At 40.1% G+C, this 21361-nt stretch overlaps 1 protein-coding gene across 1 annotated transcript in view; it reads right to left on the bottom strand.

The window, feature by feature from the left end:
• Positions 1–21361, bottom strand: part of ITGA1 (integrin subunit alpha 1) — a 284456-nt gene that overhangs the window by 68131 nt on the left and 194964 nt on the right. The window contains exons 14-16 of the mRNA XM_033931541.1: positions 13520–13777; positions 11408–11538; positions 4852–5018 (exon numbers count right to left, since the gene is read on the bottom strand). Of these exons, the coding sequence (XP_033787432.1) occupies positions 4852–5018; positions 11408–11538; positions 13520–13777 (556 nt within the window). The remainder of the gene's footprint in view (positions 1–4851; positions 5019–11407; positions 11539–13519; positions 13778–21361) is intronic.

The raw sequence follows: 21361 nt of genomic DNA on the forward strand, positions 1-21361 counted from the left end.
ATTTCTTAGCATTAAATTTTAGCTGCCAAATTTCGCCAGGTCTTTCTTCACGTTATTCACACCATCCGGCGTGTCTACTCTATTGCATATTTTCGTATCATCTGCAAAGAGGCAAATCTTACCCGACAACCCTTCAGCAATATTATTTATAAAAATGTTAAAAAGAATAGGCCCAAGAACAGAACCTTGAGGCACACCACTGGTAACATCCCTTTCCTCAGAGTGATCTCCTCTGTCGCCTTCCACTCAACTAGTTCTTGACCCAGCCCGTCACTTTGGGACCCATCCCGAGTGCACTCAGTTTATTTATTAGACGTCTGTGTGGAACACTGTCAAAAGCTTTGCTAAAATCTAAATACACCACATCTAGCGCACATCCTCTATCCCAGTGTTCCTCAACCTTTTGACACCTATGGACCGGCGGAAATAAAATAATTATTTTGTGGACCGGCACCAGTCCGTGGACCGGCAGTTGAAGAACACTGGGCTAAGTCATGCCTATCTCCACCAAATCTCCACCCCATAATAGTTCTAATTGTAATACCATTTTTTCCATCCATTTTCATATATACACAGATACAATATAATCGTATTAACAACACATAATGGTTAACCACAAAATTAAAATACACAAAGCACACTGTATGCTTTTCAACATTCATTCCTACCAGAAAACAGATAACTCCATGCAAATGCAGGTCCAAAAACTAAAAGTACTAATATTCACAAACAAACCCTAAGATGCAAGACTCTGCAAGCAGTACAACCACCAGAGAAAAACAAACAAATGCATTTCTTCCTGAACAGACAGTTAGGACAGACAGTTAGGGCAGATGTAAAATCACTAAATAAAAAAAAAAAAAAATAAAAGCATTTCCCCTACCGTTGTTGTCTCTCTCTCCATGTGCCTTGCCTTCTTGCCTGCCCCCCTGTGTTAGCTTCAGGCCGGTCAATGGTGCGATCAATGCAGGGTCTTCGGGCCGGCTCCCTAAGTGCTGTATTGCACAAAGCTGTGGGAAGTGGCTTCTCATGCGCATCCTGCGCTTCATCTGGAAGCCTTCCCTCTGATGTTGCGATGTCAGGCGCAGGCTGGAGAAGAGGAGACTTAGAGGGGATATGATAGAGACTTACAAGATCATGAAGGGCATAGAGAGAGAGTATAGAGGGACAGATTCTTCAAACTTTCGAATAATAAAAGAACAAGAGGGCATTCAGAAAAGTTGAAAGGGGACAGATTCAAAACGAATGCTGGGAAGTTCTTCTTTACCTAACGTGTGGTGGACACCTGGAATGCGTTTCCAGAGAGCGTAATAGGGCAGAGTACGGTACTGGGGTTCAAGAAAGGATTGGACAATTTCCTGCTGGAAAAGGGGATAGAGGGGTATAGATAGAGGATTACTGCACAGGTCCTGGACCTGTTGGGCCGCCGCGTGAGCGGACTGCTTGGCACGATGGACCTCAGGTCTGACCCAGCAGAGGCATTGCTTATGTTCTCATGTTTTCCCACAGCTTTGTGCACTGCAGCACTCAGGGAGCCGGCCCGAAGACGCCACATTGATCGTAGCGAGGACCGGCGGCTACAGAACAATCTCTTGGGTCTGATGGAGGTGCCGGCCCTGTGGACCAGCAGAAAATTTCTGCGAACAGGCACCGGTCCACAGACCGGCGGTTGAAGAACACTGCTCTATCCAATTCTGTGGTCACCCAGTCAAAGAAATTGATCAGATTTGTCTGACAAGATCTACCTCTTGTGAATCCATTTTACCTCCACAGGATTCCAGAAACTTGACCATTCTCTGTTTTAAAAGTGTTTCTATTAATTTGCTTACCACTGAAGTCAGACTTACCGGCCTGTAATTCCCTACTTCTTCCTTACTTCCACTTTTGTGGCGAGAGACCACATCCACCCTTCGCCAGTCCTCCGGTACCACTCCTGACTCTAGAGACTCGTTGAAAAGATCAGTCAGCGGAGCTACCAGAACTTCCTTAAATTCTTTCAGCACCCTAGGATGTACACCATTCAGCCACATTGCTTTGTCTACCTTTATTTTAGCTAGCTCCTCACAAACATAACCCTCTGAAAATCAATCAGGGTCTATTACTCTTCCATCCCTATTCACATTTGTCTTCTGCGGTCCTGCTCCCGGCGCTTCAGCCGTGAACACAGAACAGAAATATCTGTTAAGCAATTCGGCCTTTTCTTTATCAGTTTCTACATATTCCTCCCCTTCATCTTCGAGTCTCACAATGCCACTTTTGCACTTCTTCCTATCCCTAATATATCTAAAAAAATGTCTTGTCTCTCCCGTTTTACTGTGTCAGCCATTTTTCTTCCATTTTCATCTTTGATTTCCTGACTACGAGACCAGCCTATCTTAACTTTTCCAAATATTTTTGCCTGTTTTTCTCTTTCTGCAATCTTTTGTAGTTTATGAAAGCTAACCTCTTATTCCTTACCTTCTCAGCTACTACTTTTGAGAACCAAAGTGGCCTTCTTTTCCTCTTGCTTGCCTCACAAAAAGGTTTGCCGCCCTTACAATCACTCCTTTCAGTTTTGCCCACTGCATTTCCACTCCTTTCAGACGTTCCCATCCAGACAATAATTCCTTGATGTAAACCCTATCCGAACAAAGTTAGTTTTTAAAAAAATCTAGAACCTTTGCTTTTGAATGAGCCCTCTCTATACCCATCTTAATATTAAATCGTACCATGCAGTGATCACTGGATGCCAGATGATCACCCACTGTAACATCAGAAACACTTTCCCCATTTATAAGCACCAAGGCAAGGCAAATCATAGATTGCATACGCAGGAGTTTCATCAGCCGTAAGCCTGAAGTCATTATGCCATTGTATAGATCCATGGTGAGGCCCCACCTGGAATACTGTGTTCAATTCTGGAGGCCGCATTATCGTAAGGATGTGCTGAGACTGGTGTCGGTCCAGAGAATGGCCACCCGGATGGTCTCGGGACTCAAGGATCTCCTGTACGAGGAACGGCTGGATAAGTTGCAACTGTACTCACTGAAAGGGTGGTTGATCGCTGGAATAGTCTTCCACTTCAGGTTATTCAGTAGCGTGCCTGATTTTAAGGACAAATGGGATAGACACGTGGGATCTATTCACAGAGAAAGGTAGGGGAGGGTCATTGGGGTGGGCAGACTAGATGGGCCCTGGCCCTTATCTGCTGTCTATTTCTATGTTTCTAAGTCCAGTATGACCCCATCCTGTGTAGGTTCCATTACCAACTGCTGAAACTGTTCTCCTTGTAGAGAATTCAGAATCTCCTTACTTCTAGAAGACCCTATAATAGGGATATCCCAATCAACATCCGGCATGTTAAAATCATCTATTAGCAAGACTTCCCCTTGATTTTAGTTTCATTTTGAATAATTTTTATTAGTTATTTACAGCAAACAACTTTTATAGCTTTGATTCACTTTTGGACTTTATTATTAGGATGGGTGTTTCTCCTTTTGAACACAAATTTTTTGCTAATCTTTTTAATGGCGGCTTTCTGGAACCATGTCCCTTTAAATTCCTCTGTTCTTTTGAAAAAGTTTCCCACCCTAATGACGTCATCTGGGCTTTTACTTTCTTCACATCTAGTGCAGTAATTACCAGAAAGGTTAGCTCTTCCTGACGCAGCAACTTGATGGCAAAACAAGGACTCTTGTTGAAGAACTAAAATAAACCAGGGGTTTTAGCAATCAACAGCATCTTTGAAATCTCCAGCTAGATAGAGACCAAGATATAGAAACACTGCAGACTGCATACTGCACTCGATAGGCATTGAAAATTCTGCTGTAAAGCTCAGTTTGAATGTTTCAATATTTATTGGCAGTTGGATGTTAAGACGCTATTGGAAATTTTGCCTACCCTTGATGTTTTTCCAACAACTTAACTCCTGATAATCTTATGCTTTAATGTAAGGGCTTTTTAGCATTTTTAAGCCTTTTGTTTAAGCCCGGTTTTCTAGTTGGAGAGTTTTTTCCCGGTTGTGGGTTTTCTCTCCGCTGGTTTATTTATACCAGAGCAGGACCAGTGATAACCTGTTAGGCTCTCTTTTCCTAAGCCTTTGTGCTTCAGAGAACTTTATCCTGCTGGATTTTGAGGTCCTTTATTTCTAAGTAGATAAAGTTTGGCTACGCTAGAAGTTCCCTACATTTGAACTTGACACACTGATACCTATTTTGTATTACTAGTTTGTACAAGTGTCTTTTGCTCTCATTTGTGTATTTGGGTAACACAGTTACCGACACAGGTCTACAGCAGTCGGGTTTTAGGATATTAAAATCTGATGCAAAATAGCCAACCAAGCGTTAGTGAATCAATCGCTTGGCTATTTTGCATGGGGTTTTATAAATTTGCATGGGCGGATCGGAAAATGGATGATCGAGGGGGAAAACAGGCGGAAGGGCTATTTTGTGACTCGGGTCGGTTAGCAGAAATCGTCGCTAAACCTGTGAAAACAGGTTTAGTGACGATTGCTGACTTTAGTGAATCAGGGCCTAAGTCAATAGTGGTGATTTTGATAAGAGACAGTTACTGAAAGACTCCAGATTCTTACATGAACTCCACTGGGGCTTTGAAATCTCATGAGGTATTCAGAAGAAGCCTAGTGAGTGGATCAATATTAAGGACCCCTTTTACTAACACATAGCTTGATGCGCACTGATTCCATAGACCATTTTATTCTTATGGGCATGGCAGCAGACAATGAATGCTTAATGCCCATTAGTGCACAATAAGCACTAGAAAAGGTGCCCTTACGTATAAGAAACTTGCCACGTCTGTACCAAAACCGAGATATGAAATGTATATAAAATAAAATGAAAAAAAATCACTTACCAGTTTTATAATCTGTGTCCTCAGTAGACTTTAGTTTGACTTTAAAACAAATTGTAGCATGAATGCATACTGTCTCTTTGCCATAAGCTTTGCAATTTTTTTTTTGAATATTAATTGCATTAGGAGTGAAATTGATGGTTACATTAACTTCAGCCACATCACGAGACCTACAAAATGTGATGAAACAAAGGATAACTTTAAATTAGCCGATGATTTCTTTTCAAATTTAACAAAAACTGAAAAGATACACAGCATGACTGTAGGCCATTCATTTTGTTCATCTTATACTAAAACATTTCAAGGATAGAAGACATAATTTTATCTACTGACAGAAACCCTGATCTTTCTGGCGGATTCCCTAAAGAACAGTAACCTAATCACAATGTTAATAGCTGGGTTATGAGAGTCATGTGAGGCTTACCTATGCTAAGGTTTGCACGAATTGCCATGTTTACGTAGTAAACTGGCCTCTATGATGGTTAATTTTTGTGAGAAGTTTTTTTTTATTGTCCAAAAGTTGTTGAAAAATAAATCATCCTGGAAAAAAAAGGCTGTACAAACCGCAGGATAAAATGGAAGGCTACATTTTGTGCTGAACCAATATTAAGGAACACATTCCTTTTAGTATGTTCCTAGAAGCAAGTTATTATTGTTTAGGAAAAAACTAAAAGCCTTCTTTCTTTACCAGGCTTATTTTGGCAGCATTATGAATTCTTTTCTGTGTCTTGGATAATTTACCCCTCCCCCCCCCCCCCCGGTTAAATTCACGAAGCCATGTTAGGCTTTTTTTTAGTATTAGCTCCGACACTCATATGAATTCTCTGAGCATCAGAGCTAATACCGCCGCAGCTGGTGATAAAGCATAACATGGCTTCATAAAAGGGAGGGTTAATGAAAATGGAGGGTTAATGAATGGTGGCTATCATTTGATTTTATTACTATTTTGTTTTATTTTATGGTAAAGTGGAGGGGCATAATAATAAAAAAACAATGTCTAAGTTCCCTTTTGGCCTAAGGCCCTAGGTGCCCAAAGTAGGGAACAAGGAAATGTCCTGGTGGGAGTGGGAGGTCTGGGTGGGGCCAGATGGGGGTGAACTTTTTGGGGGTGGGAGTATCAGCAGGAGGGACTGGGCATCCTTACTGCCAGGGAAGATTGCGTGAGGGTTCGGGAGTGTCACCAGGAAAGACTGGGCATCTCTCCTGATGCGATCATTACAGGGTGGGGGGACGAGTTGCCTGGGCCGCTGAGCTGATTGCAGCAGCCACGATCAGCTCAGCGGCCCAATCTGGAACTTATACCTGTTTTGACTTGGTCTAAGTCAAAACGTCTAAGTTCCGTCCAGACATCCTGTCAAAGTTTTCAATTATGGCTGCCAGATGACTAAGTCTAGGTCGGCCCACACCCTGCCCTACCCATTCCTCCAAAAATGCCCCTTTTCACTCTGGGCAAACAGAGGCAGGGAAAAGGCCTAAGCTGGTTTTGGATATGTCTAAAACCCTGTTCCATTATCGGTACTTGGATGTCCTGTCTTTTTGATCGTCCAAGTGCCAATTTAGGTGGGTTTTTGGATGTATTTTTTTAAATTATGTACCTCAGAAGTGTTGTTTTAATGTACTGTATAATTTATTATGTCATATGTTTAGCATTTGTTCAAATATATATGTAAAATTAAAGAGAAAGATATCCCTAATTTCAACTAGAGCATAATATCAGCTGTAGCTGTTCTGGGTTAACAGCCTACCTACCCTCTGCCTTAAAAAACTCCTGCCTCACAAAGGAGTCCTTTTACTAAATTGCGGTATGAACTAGCAAGCCTGTGTGCTGGCATCCAATGGTAAATTTGTACATGCACAATGAGCACAAAAAATTATTTTGGGTGGGAGGGAAGGCTTGTTAAGTGGTGGAGAGAGAGCATGACAGCGTTTATCAGTTAATGTATGATGAATGCAACTTGCCAATACCTTTCCTGACTTTCTTTTGGGCCTGGCCCTGAGCTCTAACTGGGACCTTGGCGGGGATAACGCCTGGATGGTCACAACATCCAAGGGTGTTTGGCCCGTTGAAGTTCTCTGTGTTTGGCTGCAACTTGGATCTCTCCAGTCAGTGGCATAGATGATGCATACTTCAACGGTGATGTATATTTGTTAGACTAATGTATGGTGAAAAAAAGCTTGTTCTCTGCATTATATTGTGTGTCGTATTATTTGACAAATAGATACCCATAAGAACCTAAAGCAAAACAGCTTAGAAGTGGAGTCGGACGATGCTACCAGCAGGGAGGCTCTGGCCAGACAAAACGAGCAAGTCCCATCTGCATCCAGGATCTGGTGTAAACAAATGATGCAGCATTTCTGGCGCTATGATGATATGACTGCCAGAACAAAAGACCTGCCCCCGTGGGGGAGATGAAAACCAACTGCATGGTAAGGAAGAGAAATCCCACAGCATCAAACCAACAAAGACTGCAAGGAGGTAATTGCAATAAAGCACAATTAGAGTCTCTCTTTGTAAGATTTACAAATCTTTTCTTAGGCAGACCCCTCAGGCACTCAAGGCTAGACGTCAGCAGCCTAGCAGAGCTAACTAACTGAGGCCCTTTGTTTAATTTTTTTTTAACTTTCAATATAAACTTTTTCTCCAAGACCAAATAGGAGGGGGAATGGGGGGGAGGGACCTGGGTTTGACACCCCTGGAATAAAATAGGACCCTGCAGACCTCAACTGCAGTCCAGCAGCCAGGCAACAAAACAAACAGCCAAGAGAAGTAGTTCTTTCGCAAGAAAGGTGAACCAGAAAGAAAACCTATACTTCCAGGCACAATTAGTCAACACACCTCAGAAGACTGCATTGACTTACCATGTCTACCATCTATAGAAACTAAGAACAGACTGGATTCCAGGGCAGTGTTTCTCAACTTCTTCAAGCCCAAGTAATCCCCTAAATCTAACAAATGTCAACCGAGTACCCACAATCAAGCTCCACCCCAGACCCGTCCCCTTAATGGTAACTAATGGTAATGTGATTTCTTCCATTCATTTTTCATTTACACATAATATAATTTTATTAACAATGCATAGTGGTAACACAAAATTAAACTATACAAAGCAAGCAGTATGTAGAGAAAATGTTAATTATAATTTATATTCTGTTTTTTTTCAGAGGCCAAGGTAGATGACTTAAAATATGCAATATCACCTCAGTAATAGCTAAAGAAAAATAGATAAATATAGTGCAAAATATAGACAACAGATATAAATTCTCAAAACCTGACACATTTTGATCACTAAATTGAAAATAAAATCATTTTCCCTACCTTTGTTGTCTGGTGATTTTATTTTTCTAATCATCCTTTCCTAGTCTCTGGTTGCACTTCCTTCTAACTGTGTTTCAGGGCCTTCATATTCATTGACTGTTTTTCTCTCCTACTTCACTTTCTGCCCTGCATCCATCTTTGGTATTAACTTTTAACATTCAACTTTTTACCATTTTTCTGCTTTCTTCTCAAACTCTACTTTTCCATGTCTTCCCTTCCTATCGCTCTCCTCTCCCATGGTCTGACACCTCTCTCTCCTTCCCCTTCCGTTTCCATGGTCTGACATCTCTCTCCTTCCCTCCCCTCCTCCTAGTGATCCAACATCTCTCCTTCCTTTCCCCCCTTCCCACAGTATGACATTTCTCTCACCTCCTTCCCTTCCATTTCCTGGTCTAGCATCTCGCTCTCCTTCCCAGGATACTAAGGGAAGAGCCTAAAGTCCTGATTGGTCATGCCAATCAAGGCCTCAGAAATATAAGGCCCCACCTCTTGAGAGGTGCCTTAGGTGTCTGAACCAATAAGGGCCTTTGGCCCCTCCTCGTGCATCACATGATGCACAGGGGAGGGGAAGGCCCATCATTTAGACAGGTGGGTCGAAGCAGGAGCCTGAGAGCAGGCTTCCCGCTTCCAACTTTTAAAAAAGGTACAGGGGCAGTTTGGGGTGGGGGTGGTCCAGTAGCAGGAGGGAGTGGGCATCCATCCTGCAATTTTGGGGGGATTTTGAGGGGAATGGCTCCGGGATGCCTGGGATGGGGAGTAGGGGGGAATGGTGTGGGGGTGTTCTGCATGGCAGGAGGGACTGGGCATCCCTCCTGCCATTTGGGGGGGGGGTTCTTATTTTTTTAAATGGGACAGATTGTGGATGTGTAACACAAACACATCTGTGCCATTAAAAAAGAAAAAAAAGAAGCCCTAACAGATGTTTTCCCTGTCACTGCTGATAGGGCTCTACGCACATATCAATCACTTACTTGATAGCTCCTGGAGAATTGGCCGGAGAATCAGCCAACAACGATTGAAGGCTAGATTCACTAAACCCCACTTACCTTTCCAATCCATTTCTTATCCATGTCTGAGTCGTCCCAGCCGACTAATTCAGGAAGCCTCAACATGCAAATTATCTTGATCTGTGGTATGCCCCCACAGTGACTACACGGATCACTGTAGAGCGATCCTGACACATGCACAGACTATCTTCTTTGCCTGTAGATGGTCTGCGCATATGCCTGCTCTCCTGACTTCCCTCTGACAGCACAGAACAGAAGAAAAAAAAAAAAAAATCAGCTGCAACATGGCCGCATAGCAATTCAGTGGATAGCTGTTTTAACAAACTGGCCCCACTCCAGCCTTGTAGCAGAAAGAAAGAAAATAACGGGGAAAAGCTACAAAAGCTCCTGAGAAGTCCTGCTTACAGCCCCAAACAAGTTTACTGCTTTGGGAGGAGAAAAACACCGCATTTTGTTTAAACCGGCACTCTTTTCTGTGAGCTGTAAACACGTGCTGTTACTCACAGCGGAGTTCAGTCGCCAGAAGGAATCCTTCTTTTCTTCCCTTTACACCTCCTTGCTAGAACCATGCAGCCAGCATTGGCTTCCCTGATATGCTTCTGGCTTTGCACTGGGCTAACGGAGCAGGGCGGCAGAGAACTGGTGAAGCAGAGAGCAGGGCGCTTTTGATTGTTTTTTCAGGGTGGCAGAGAGCAAGGCAGTCGGAAAGGACATCAGTGAATGGTCCTCAGCAGTCGCTCACGTTTGGATCAGCCAGCCCAATCGATTTATTTAGTGAATCGCTGCAGGAATGCATTTCCACTCATTTGCATGTTGGAATTGGATTGGGTGCAGACAGGATCGGCCAGAAGGTTAGTGAATCGGGTTGGGGTCGCAAACCGATCGGGACACGATCAGTCAGTTTAGTGAATCTGGCCCTGAGTCGGTTATCTTTAGTGCATCTAGCCCTTAATTCTTTAACAAAACCAATTGGCACCAATAAATGGCAATTGACACTACATAATTGATGCTAATTAGCACTAATTAGAAGTTACATGCATAACTTGGTAGGTGCATTCTATTAAGTGGTGCATGTATGAATCTGAAAAGGGAACATGGCCAGGTGAGGAGCATGGGTGGATTGTGGGCATTCCTAAAAGTTAAGCGCACTGATACAGAATACACTGGATCCGCACACTACTTAAGCACAGGTATTTAGGCCTGGTTTTCCTTGGTCTAAATAGGTGTGCTGTAATGTTAATGACACGCCTTTGGTGCATCTTTGGGCACCATCCTCATTTTCAGTAGCTACTGCAACAGTTCCCTGCATCATTCCCTATCTCCTAAGTGCGATTCCATAAATGGCATGTGCCTTTTATAGAATCGTGCTAAGTGCCATTCTAGTAGGTACTGATTTTTTGGATGCTATATATAGAATTAGGCCTTAAGTATCTCTTATGTTGATTTTGGTGTTTGGTTTTTTTTGCAAGTCCCACACACCAATGTAAAAATTAGTATGGGACCTGGAAAAAAAATAGCTCTAAATTCTGCCAAGTTAAAACTGGCTTAGTGCATGGGAAACCCCTACATCAGGGCTGCCCAATTCCGGTCCTCGAGATCTACTGGCAGGCCAGGTTTTAAGGATATCCACATTAAGCATGTATGAAAGAGATTTGCATACCAAGAAGGCAGTGCAGGCAAATCTCTCTCATGCATATTCATTGTGGATATCCTGAAAACCTGGCCTGCCAGTAGATCTTGAGGACCAGAATTGGGCAGCCCTGCCCTACATTATAAAGCATTAAACCTACACTTTAACAAGTTTTTGTTAAAGGGCCCCTAATTATGCAATTTAAACTCAAGTTATATACAAAAGTCCATAAGTCCCAGTGATATACCAAAATATAATATTGTTTATCTTACTAGAGGCCCAAAGGAGGTTATCTCCTAGGTTCCTGAATCTATAAACCAACCTAAACAAAGCTTAAGGTACTTTTAAGATGAGTCCTCATGACATGAAAAAGGCACTAAGATTACATATCACTGATTACATACTTATGGCAGGAGTCCTGAAAATGCCCCTATCAATCAATTGCATTGACACACAAGGAATAGCTTTCAATAGAAAACAGATAAAACCCCATTAATCTGGAAATTCCAAACATTTACATATTAATGTAAAGCGGTTTACCATCAGTGATACATTTTTCATATCTATTTAATATTTAGTTTTAACAGATGACATACAAATACATACCAAAAGAGGGCAGCACCACCCAGGCCACCAATGGTCACATCAGTAATACCATCACCATTCAAATCCATTTCTCCATGTATAGACTGCCCAAAAAATTTTACTTTCTCCCCATCTCCACCTGATGGAATATGCTGTAGGGAACATTAGAAGCAAACAGCTTAATATTTCACAAAATATACTGTATTCATTTGCATTTTATATTTGATTATGCATGACTTCATAAATTGGATAATTTTTAAAAGGAGTGGTGTGTGCTGATTTTATATATTGTGATCCTCATTTTAGTGAAAGTTGTAGACTAACTTTTTCTTTCTGCTGGACACTTGTCATTTGCCTCTTCTTTTTTCTTTTTGTTTGGCATTATTAAAGATCAGAACCAGCATATGTGAATCCATTTTGCTTTGACTTTCCTCTTCCAGGACTAGGAAGTAGTCCAAGATCTGCTACTCTCAGAGACATCAGATTGCTTTTTCTCTTGCAACCCAAGAACCACATTTTCCCTTACTATTCACCTCTCATATAAGCAAACATCTTCTGCTGACACCTTTCAGGATCCCCCTAACCCGGGGCACAACTGTAGGTCATTGAGACTCTATTTTCAGTTACCATTATTTCTTGTATCCCATGACCTCCAGATGTCATCACTCCTCTGAGTCATTGACATTCCTCAGGCTACCCATTAATGCCAGGCTGCACCTGCAGCTTCTCTTCCCCCTCTCCCCATGACAGCTAGCCATCACTAACATCTCTTTTCTGACCTTTGGTGCATCTTTGGGCACCTTCCCCATTTTCAGTAGCTACTGCAACAGTTCCATACATCATTCCCTATCTCATACAACTGCTACTATAAAGAATGAACATCATTCATTCAATTTTCTATACCGTTCTTCCAGGAGAGCTCAGAATGGTTTATTCAGGTACTCAAGCATCTTTCTCTGTCTGTCTCAATGGGCTCACGATCAATCTAATGTACCTGGGGCAATGGGGGGATTAAGTGACTTGCCCAGGGTCACAAGGAGCAGCATGGGTTTGAACCCATAACCCCAGGGTGCTGAGGCGGTAGCTTTAATCATTGAGCCGTACTATTATAATACAGTAGAATCCCAGTTAACCGGCACCTTCAACTAACCGGCAAGAAAAATAATGTCTCCTGTGCTTCTCAGACAACCTCCACCCAAGTCGTACTCCTGACCCAATACCCCCCTCCCTTCAGCCCCTGAAGCATCAGCAGCAGCCACAAATCTTCCTCCTTCCCTCCAGCTGACTAACTTCTGTAGTCGGCACTGACTGCAGTTAATGCCAGGTCTTTTCCGTTGACTGGCATTGAATACCTGGTGTTTTTTGGCTGGCTTAAACTTTAACCAGTTATGTCAATATTCAGTGCTAGAAGGCTAAGTTTATAACAGCCAAAGATAGGACTGCTATTTGTATGACTCAATTTGGCTGCTAAACTTGGCTGATTAGCGCTGAAAATTGTTGGTTATTGCGCAATATAGCTAGTTAACTTTTAGCCACTAACTGAGAATATTCAGTGGAGATAATTGGTTGTCTCATTGGTTGTTGAATATTCACATTTAGATGATTAAGCGCTATTTAACCTGAAAGCACAGGTTCTAGTCGGTTACATATTGCTGAATATTCGTGTCCTAATGACTTAATGAAAATCATCAAGTTTTCATGGCAGAATACAGAAGTAGACTGCTGGGCCTTCTGTGCAGTGTAAATTTGATGTCACCGTTGTCGCATCAAACTCAATCCTCCACCTCCAACACTGCCCATCTGCTGCTGCCCAGATGGGTGATATATCATTAGTCTGATATCTCTGCTGAAACCTGTCCACCTTGGGAGGCCACGCTGGTAGTGAAACTGCTGACAGCATGGTTTTCAGCTTCACAGATGTGTACAAGCCCCAGTGGCACGACAAGCCCATGTACCATGACTGGAGCACACATACATGTCAAATAAAACCAACCAACTTGTATCACACCTGGGCATATTGTTTCTTTATGGTTTTTGCCATTTCCATGATAATTATATATGGGTTCTAAATGGTCACCGTCTAGAAGGGCTTCAAGCAAAATAAATGTCACACAAAATAACCAAATATCATACCTGAGCATACTGTTTCCTTATGGTTTTTCCATTTCCATGATAAATGTATACTGCACCACGATGGTCACCCTCTAGAGGGGCTCCTATAACAACATCATTAAATCCATCAAGGTTGAGATCCTTCACTGAAGCAATAGCTGTCCCAAAACGAGCCCCACAAGGTTCATGTTTATTCTTATTTCTGCAGGCACTGTCCTTTTGTGATGAACAGCATGTTTGCTTTATTGGCTCAAGACTCATCTCATAGACAAAATTTGACTGTGAAATGATAAAGAGAAATTAATTCTTGAACTTTAAAGAAAGGCAGGCATAGAGAAAGAAAGCCTTGCTCTGAGACAAAATTTTCACTTTTCTAATAATCTAAGAGAAAGAAGGAAAAGCACATAAGTGCATTCATTTAAAATAACATGGGAAACGTCAATGATGACAAAAAAATAGCTGAAACCGTGTTTCCTTTTGTGTCATAAATAGTGTGCACTATTTGTGAGACATGCGCACTCTTCCAATACCAAATAGTCTGCATCCTTTCCTTTTTGGTGGGCCAGTTTATGTTTAGGTTACAAATATGAAAAGATGAATGCTGATATGTTGGGGCATAGCAATTTTTTAAATTTGGTTTGGGGCCCGTTGACATTCTTTGTTACTTCAACATAGTTTTCTTTTCTTTTATTTCTATATATATATATATATATATATATATATATATATATATCCAGGACGGGGCGGGTGGGGGTGGGGGAAATCTTTTTGGTTTATCTATTGATTAAATTGTTGGATGGGAGGGGAAGGATATTTTTCTTCTGCATTATTATTGATGGAATTTAAGTGCCTATGTTGATCATTATTGTCTGTATAATTCTTGGCACTTTGTAATAGTTTTGAAAATTAATAAAGATAAAAAAAAAACAAACTGCACACTCCAACACACACTATCGAGAAATGGTGCTAACTCTTCAAACAGCATGCACTATTCATGAAGAGTGTGCCTGATTTACAAATAGGGTGCACTACAGAAAAAGAGTGTGCACAGACAGTACACACTATTCACGAAAGGTGCACACCATTTTCGACATTGTCCCATGAAACAAAGAAACTTTTTAAAAACACAGAACAAAAATTTAAAAAAAATACCAGGAAACTGAACAAAATAAAATTTAGCCTGCACACCATTCTGCATCATATGCTGCTTTCTCTATAGGCATGCTGGTACTGCCTGTGTGGTATATCTTTGTGCCATTGCTTGCTATTATGTTGCAGAACAGTCTGCATAAATAAAATTTTTATGTTCACTCTCCCCAGGGAAAGCAATCCTCAAAGCCATTTAAACACATAGAGAGTGGTTTATCTGATTACAGAGGTTTGATTGAAAATTGTCCTGATAACTTCCAGTTCCACTTAGGCTTTGCCCCCAGATCACACTGGAACTGGAGAGTGCTGAGAACATCAGAGCAAATATTCAACATCAGTTTCCATTTAAGTGGTACTGACCCAGTCAGTGGGAATTAACCAGCTGGGAGTTACTGCTACCTGCAAGGGAAATGCTTCTAGTTACTTGGGAGCCCCATTCAGTGTATCAACTTTGAAATAAGCTATTTAAGGATTTTATACCATAAATTATTTAAATCAATTGAAGAATTTGAATGTAAGATAAGATCAAAGAGTAACCGATGAGGAGGCTGGCTACGGTATAGCTTGAGTTTTACATGAAATATGAAATCCAAGTGTAGCCGCTGAGGTCACATTAGAATCAATTATCAGAATGACAAATGAATGATGGATTAATTGTGAGTTTCATGGAAGAATCTACAGAAAAATAAGAAGCAAACAGTGAAAATAAATATAACATAGTGAGAGTGTGATATTTGTTTTTGAATTGATCTAGTTACTTAAGAACATAAAGCCTTACTGGGTCAGACCTCAAGGAGTTTGCTCAATATTAGGGGTGTTCAAACACTCACAACATCCACAGAGATAGCTCCAATGCTTAGACTTACAAGTGCATTCACTCTGTAGCTCCTCATAATCTCTCCTCACTTATCTCTCCCTATACTCCCCCTCGTGAACTCCATTCATTGGGTAAGTCCCTCTTATCTGTACCATTCTCCTCCACTGCCAACTCCAGACTCCGTTCCTTCTTTCTTGCCATGCCATATGCCTGGAACAGGCTGCCTGGGTCAACACGTCATGCTCTGTCTCTAGCAGTATTCAAATCCAAGCTAAAAGCCCACTTTTATAAAGCTGCTTTCAACTCCCACTCACAGCACTGTAGAATTAGGCCTTAAGTACTCCTTTACCCGTTGTATCATTCCTTCTACCAGAATCTCCCCAAACCCTGAAATGTCCTGTCTGTCCAAATTAAATTGTAAGCTTTTCTGAGCAGGGACCGACTACTGAAGGTTAAATGTACAGCGCTGTGTACGCCTTTCAGCGCTATAGAAATGATAAATAGTAGTATTGGTATTAGATCCTTAGTCTGTGTCAAATTAGGATAAAAACTTATTGTTGTTTAATATATTTTATTGAATTTTGTCATATAGCAAAAAAGATAAACAAAACAATACAATACAAATTATACAGATTATACTTATCCTATATTAAAACAAAACCCTAACTTGACCCTGAGTATTGCAATCATCTCTACTCTATATTACAGTCTTAACTGTAACTTATGAACAATCCTATCACCGATATTCAAACTACATTAGATTACACGTAGGGCTCCTTTTACTAAGCTGCGCTAGTGGTTTTAGCGCACGCTACAATGCTCTACGCGCTAGATGCTAATGCCTCCATTGAGCTGGCATTAGTTTTTTCACATAGCGCGAGAGTTAGCGCGCACTAAAAATGCTACTACGCGCGCTAACGCTACCGCAGCTTAGTAAAAGGAGCACTTCGTCTAAATTCACAAAGTTAAATAAAGTTTCCCAAATTTTTTCAAAGTTGCTTACATTGCTGGATCTTACCACTAAAATTGTCTCATACATAGCATAATATATTCCATCAATTATTATAATCTAATTTTAAAAAATCTTTCCAATTAGAAAGTATTATTTTAATAGCAAGCATTATTAGAGTTTAACATCTGCACCTTATTAGTGTCTAACTCCATTTTTAATCCCATCTCAGCTATAATAATTATTTGATAAGATAAGGGTTCCGTTATATCAAGAAGTTCAGATATAGTTATCCAAATCTTCCCCCCAAAAGATTGTATAAATGGGCATTTGTAGATAATGAGTTCTAAAGTTCCAATCTTAGACTTACAAGTCCAACAATAGCTCTGCAGATATTTTGACATTTTTAAATCATCCATAATGCTTATGCATTAAAAAAAAAATTATATTGCATCATAGATGCTGCATAAAGAGACTTGAATGTTGCTAACCAAATCCGATTCCACTGTATATCATCTATTTTTATATTTAAGTCATACTCCCATGTACCTTGTAAACCTCTTGGTTAGCTATAATTAGTCCTTTTTGAACGTTTATACCATTGAGCTGCCATTCCTTTTCCTTGTTGCACTTTAAAACAAAGCCATACAATCAGATTGCACATCTTTTAATTTATTTTGTTGATGTGTTGATTTAATACAATGCATTAATTGTATCCATGTTTAACCTGCCATTTTCCAACATTTTTCTATAAATGCTAATTAACAGTTTCCCCCTGAATTTTATAGGCATATGGGAGACCAAGTTGTTTCATTCCATTTTATAACAACTCCCTATTCCAGCTCTTGAAAAGCAATTTTAGTAGCCTGAAATATATTATTTTCCTTTTGGATGACCTTTGATTTAGTGAAGGGCACAAGCCACAATGGTACATTATTAGAAATGGCCTCCTCAAATTTAAACCATACAGGCGATAACACTGATAACTGGTCTTTAGTTATCCGCCTAGAACTTTGTCTGAGTATAAATGCTAAGTGATAATCATAAAAACTTGGGAACTTTACTCCTCCTTTATCCTTATCACTTCTGCTTCCTCAAACTTATTTTTGGAGTTTTATCATGCCACAGAAATTTAACTAATAAAGTTTCATACTTTTTATAAATTGGGATTCCTATATTCAATCGCTTTCCCCTAGGGCCAGAAGTCTGGTCTTAAACTCGTTTAGCTGATGATACCATGTGCTCTCAGCTGTTTCCCTGGGATGGTTGGTATGCTGTTTGGGTGAGTGTGAATGGTTGGTATGAATGGACGGGTGTGTATGGAGTTAGTTGGGTAGGATGGGGATCGATTCTGTGGGTGGGTGGTTGGGGTCCGGTTGTCTTGTTTAATATGTGCTGAGCGGCATAAGAACACAGCTGGCTTAGGATTATGGGTAGGGCTTCAGGGTGGGGGCTTCGGGTGGGGTGGGTGTTTGCTATTGGGAGTGGGTGGGGTTTGGGGGGATTCTTTGGGGGGGAAAAATTGTTTGGTTGTACGTTTGGTGATCTCGACCTTGTTGTACACTCTTGTGCTGTATTGTGTATTTGCTGATTGTGCACCAATAAAACATGATTTATACTAAATTGACTTGTCAAAAAGAACAGGTAACATGCTGAGTGTATAATTACTGACATTATCTTCATTTTTATAGTATCCAAACGACCCCCACCATGACAGTGGTGATCAACGTTGTCATCCTGTTTATACACTCACAAAGATGCTTTATATTGTGAACAACAGTTTCCTCTTTCATAGGCCCAAAATAAAGGTGACCCATCAAATGCGCACAGGACAATTGCACGCTGACATTTGCGTACATGGACAAATGCGCGCACTGAATGGGAGGTGCCTCAACAATTGCGCCCTGACAGGATACTATTTTGTCTTTTTGAGGTTTACAAAGTAACCCTCTTTTTTGAGGGGTGGGGGAGACCCCCCGCTACACTTAAAACACTCACTTCCTATCTAGTGTTAGGTTTACATTGTGATTATGGGAACCCTTTTAGTGGATATCTGGAAGGGCGTGATTTGCTCAGACTCCTAAGGCCCCGTCCCTTTGGAGGGGCTTAAGGCACCTGAGGCACCTCAAGCCCCTCCCAAGGAACAGAGTCTGAGGAGTCTGAGCAAATTAAGGCCTTCCAGATATCCTTCACGGGCCACAATTGTTGTGTGCACACTTGTCTGTGCGTGCAATTGTCGGGGCGCATTTGTTGGAGCGCAATTGTCATGTGCAGATTTGTCTGTGTACCAAAATAAATGCCCAAATATTCAATTTTATTAGATGACCAGAAAAAAAACTTGTAATGTAACTATGGCACATTTGTAACCTGTTAACTGTATATTATGTGTGTTAACCTGTAACCCTTCCTGAGGTCTATGGGGAAGATGGGATAGAAAACGAATTAAATAAATAGTAGTAAACATACAAACTACCATAAAAACCTATGGTATTTTGTGCATCCAACTGCTTTTAAAATGAGCCTCTAAGTCACATAACATAGGTGGCTAGCCACTAACAGTGAATATTCAGTGGAGATAGCCAGCTATTGGGTAAGCCAGCCAAACACTATTTGACCAGCCAGGAGCCGTTTCTGGCTGGTTAAATAGTGCTGAATAAACAGTTCATCTCTGATTTAATGGCTTTTTTATTTTATTTGTTGTTATGTTAAAGCTCAATGCCTACTTTTCATATTCGGCCAAATATTAAAATATGCTTTTCGGTACAGCTCTAAATCACTGCACCACTTGTTAATCATGGTATAAGCAAATTCCATATACTTTACTTGCTTAAAAAAATAAAAGTTAAATTATAAATTTAATCTGATGTATATATTTCTAGATCTCAAAGGCTTTCTCCCTCCTCATTTAAAGGATACTTCATGTACTAGGTTTCTGTTATTAAACAAATTTTGATTTCTGTATGTCTCCTAACTTCTTAGTTTCTGTGAAAGAAAGGGATAATATGGTTTGTTTTGCTCCAGGAACCCACTGCTGTGTGTATATCCTTTCAATGGACCTCAAACATCTGTTCACAGTGTTACTTAAATTCACTTCCTGTCCAAACACAGCAAGTCAAACATGTCTTTTTAGGATGAAGATATCCTGTAGGATGGCTACTACTTGACCACTAATCTCCTTTAAAAAGAACCCCTGATCAGGAAATACTTTTCCAGGCCAACAGGGTCACTATTCTATACACTTTATGAGTCATTTTTAAAGGGTTAAAAAAACAAAAAAGAAACGACAAAGGATGCCCATGTCAATAAGTAAATGTTAAAAATAGTTAACAAAAATAAAACAGTGGGCATGTATTTTTATCAGACCTATCAGTTCTCATTATTTTCTCACCAACTTTGACACTTTCTTTTTTAAAGTACTGCATTTGGAAGCAACCCAAATGACAGTTAACAGAGTAACATAGGGCCTAATAATCAGAAAATGTTTACCTTTATGTTCCAAAGTTAGCTTCTTAAGGGACCCTTTTACTAATGTTTAGCACACGCTAAAGGAAATTAGCATATACGAAATACCACATGTACCATAGGTATAAAATAGGACATGCAACATTTAACGCACACTAATGTCTGTTAGTGCACTCTTGTGAGGGAGTCTATGGGATGTAATCACTTCCCCACAAGGACATGTCCTCACAGAGTCAGAATCACCTTTAAACTCTATGGAAGATCCACTGAGTATTCCTCCATCCTGTGTCTGTGAACTGCAACCACAACAGTTAGGTAGGCCAAGATTAAGTTGGGATTTTAAAGCTGTATTCTTGACCCAGCTGGAGGCAGGCTGGTGAATATTATTATTATTGTTTTTATTACTTTATATTTATTGAGTTTAAATTTTATGATAACAACAATCATAATGAAATAAAACAATGCCCACCATACAGTAAATCACATAAAACAATATAGGAAAATTAAACATTCTTTCTACTGTTAATTAGTCCACAATCATTGAGGGAGGAGTATCACAAATAGGAGACTATTTAATCCAACATTATTAAAAAAACATTTTAAGCAGACTGAAGTGGACCCAATTTATTAACTAGGAACATTATCTTAGTTACAAATGGGGGGGGGGGGGGGGTACTTGCAGTCGTCACCTTCTTATTCAATATAAACCTCGATAACTGTGCAGATTTTTTAAAAAAAGTATATTTAGCTCCCCTAAAATTAACTAAACAGTTACATGGGTAACGCAATATAAACATAGCTCCAATTTTTAACACTTGTGGTCTCAAGAGCAAAACTTTCATTTTTTTCTGAGTTATCCTAGAAACATCTGGACACATTCTTATTTTTTGATTCAGAAACAAAACTTCTTTATATTTAAAAAACAACTTCAAAAGTCATTCTCTATCTGAATCTAATGCTAATTGAACAAAAAGTGTAGCAAGGTGAATATTATTGACTAGAGACCACAGTGCATGTCATAGCTTGCAAGACTAAAGCCACAGGAGGACTTTGTTGCATAGGACTAGTATATGTTAATTTCTTCTATACGTTGCCTGTTATATTTGGAATTATTTTGAAGGTTATGGCAATACATTATTGAAAGAATAGATCTCTCTTCTCAGTGAATTTTGTAATTGGTTCTTTCTCCTATTCTGGATTAGAGGAAGATTTCAATATTTTTTGCTACTTGTTTCTTATATTTTTTTCTGTTCAGTTTCTTCCTTTATTTGATTTTCTATATGGGAAATGAATTTTGAAAATTAAATAAGCAAAATATAAAAAAAACCATTCTCTTTCAATTGGAGTTTTGACATAGATAGAAAAAGAAAGCATACATTTGCAACTTGAAATCATTTGTTAAGACATAAAATTTAGGATAGTAGCAAGAACAGGATTTATGGAAAATAAAATTATGTGTAAATATTTTTAGCATTTATATAGGTTT

The sequence above is a fragment of the Geotrypetes seraphini genome, chromosome 1 (assembly GCF_902459505.1).
Source record: "Geotrypetes seraphini chromosome 1, aGeoSer1.1, whole genome shotgun sequence".
NCBI lineage: Eukaryota > Metazoa > Chordata > Amphibia > Gymnophiona > Dermophiidae > Geotrypetes > Geotrypetes seraphini.